Source organism: Poecilia reticulata, linkage group LG7, assembly GCF_000633615.1.
Source record: "Poecilia reticulata strain Guanapo linkage group LG7, Guppy_female_1.0+MT, whole genome shotgun sequence".
Taxonomy (NCBI): Eukaryota; Metazoa; Chordata; class Actinopteri; order Cyprinodontiformes; family Poeciliidae; genus Poecilia; species Poecilia reticulata.
The window spans coordinates 31,216,112-31,217,574 of NC_024337.1; the positions used below are offsets into that span (position 1 = coordinate 31,216,112).

Sequence of the window (1,463 nt, forward strand, 5' to 3'; positions counted from 1 at the left end):
AGAAAATTCCCACCAAAAAACTTCCAGATTAATTTCACTCCTTTACAAGAATAAAACATTTTCTCCAGGAATAATAAGATCATAATGTCAGTGATGTCATTAAAGCTGACATCGTTATCGGTTCTGGGTTCGGTTCTTTTCCTGTTGATCAGACGGTTTCCCACACAGAGTTCTAGAAGCGGTTCTGTTGTTTTCCAGACTGCCTGTTCAAGGTGTGTCCGATGAGCCGCTACTCGGCCCAGAAGCAGTACTGGAAGGCCAAGCAGGCCAAGCATGAGAAGGACAAGATCGCCGACGTGGTTCTGCTGCAGAAGCTGCAGGTAAGGGGCAGGCGGAGGAGGTTCTGCCGGGTCTGGTTCTGGTTCTGATCTGGTTCTGTTCTGGTTCTACAGCACGCGTCCAACCTGGAGCAGAAGCAGAACGAGACGGAGAACAGGAAGGTCCATGGCGACATCGTCAAATACGGAAACGTCATCCAGGTAACTTCCTGCTTCCTCTGAGGCTCAGCGAACGCAGCATGGCGACCCGGTTCTGGTTCTGGTTCTGGTTCTGCAGCAGGACCCTGCAGAGCTTCTCTCCATGCCATCAGATCTGTCATCTTCATCATCAGAACATTTCAGTCAGTCAGTCCGGATCCGGTCTGGATCTGGTCCGGATCTGGTCTGGATCTGGTCCGGATCCGGACTGACTGATCTGGTGGTTCCGTTTCTGCTTCCTGGGTCGGTTCCACTCAGCTGACCCACTCCACCAGCCCTGATGCTCGCATGGCTTTGTCTTTCCTCCAGCTGGTTTAAATGTTTTTAATCTGGAACGGATCGGCTCCGGATGGAAAGTGATCGATATGTATTGACAGCAACTGTTGGTTCCTGCAGCTTCCCTACGGAGGTCAAAGGTCATGTTTGTCTTCGTAGGAATATAATTCACCAGATTATAAATGTTTAAACGTTCCTTTGTGAATGTGGTCGTGTGGAGCAGCTCTGACTCATCAGTATCCTACCTGCAGTCAGTTTGCAGAATCCGGTCGTCATGGCGATGTCGAGTCAACAGCGGCTCATGAATGAGTTTTACTCACTTTTTACTGGCCGGACTTGGGCGCTCCCTGTTTCCATGACGACCAGGTGATTCACCGCCGTTTCCCCGACATCAAAGAGCCGATCTGAAGCATCTGGGATAGGAACCGGGTCGGTAACCATGGTTACAGAGCCGCAGTCCAGACCAGTAGGTCCTGGGGGTTAGCTGCTGATCCGGATCCTAACCTGTGTGTGTACCAGGTCCAGATTATGCTGATCTGGGCTGATCAGAGGTTATCAGAGCAGCAGGACTCGCTCCGCGCCGCGTCTCTCATCTGGAGAACTTTACGGCTCTGAAGCTCCGTCAATATTGACTCTGAGATAACGACGCGTCAACACAGCAGGGCGTGTGTGTGTGTGTGTGTGTGTGTGTGTGTGTGTGTGTGTGTGTGT

General features: G+C 51.2%; 1 protein-coding gene across 1 annotated transcript in view; it reads left to right on the forward strand.

Annotated features, from left to right (window-relative positions):
• The window catches only part of itpr3 (inositol 1,4,5-trisphosphate receptor, type 3), a 71,313-nt gene that overhangs the window by 23,589 nt on the left and 46,261 nt on the right, over positions 1-1,463 (forward strand). Inside the window, exons 3-4 of the mRNA XM_017305661.1 lie at positions 199-320; positions 393-479. Of these exons, the coding sequence (XP_017161150.1) occupies positions 199-320; positions 393-479 (209 nt within the window). The remainder of the gene's footprint in view (positions 1-198; positions 321-392; positions 480-1,463) is intronic.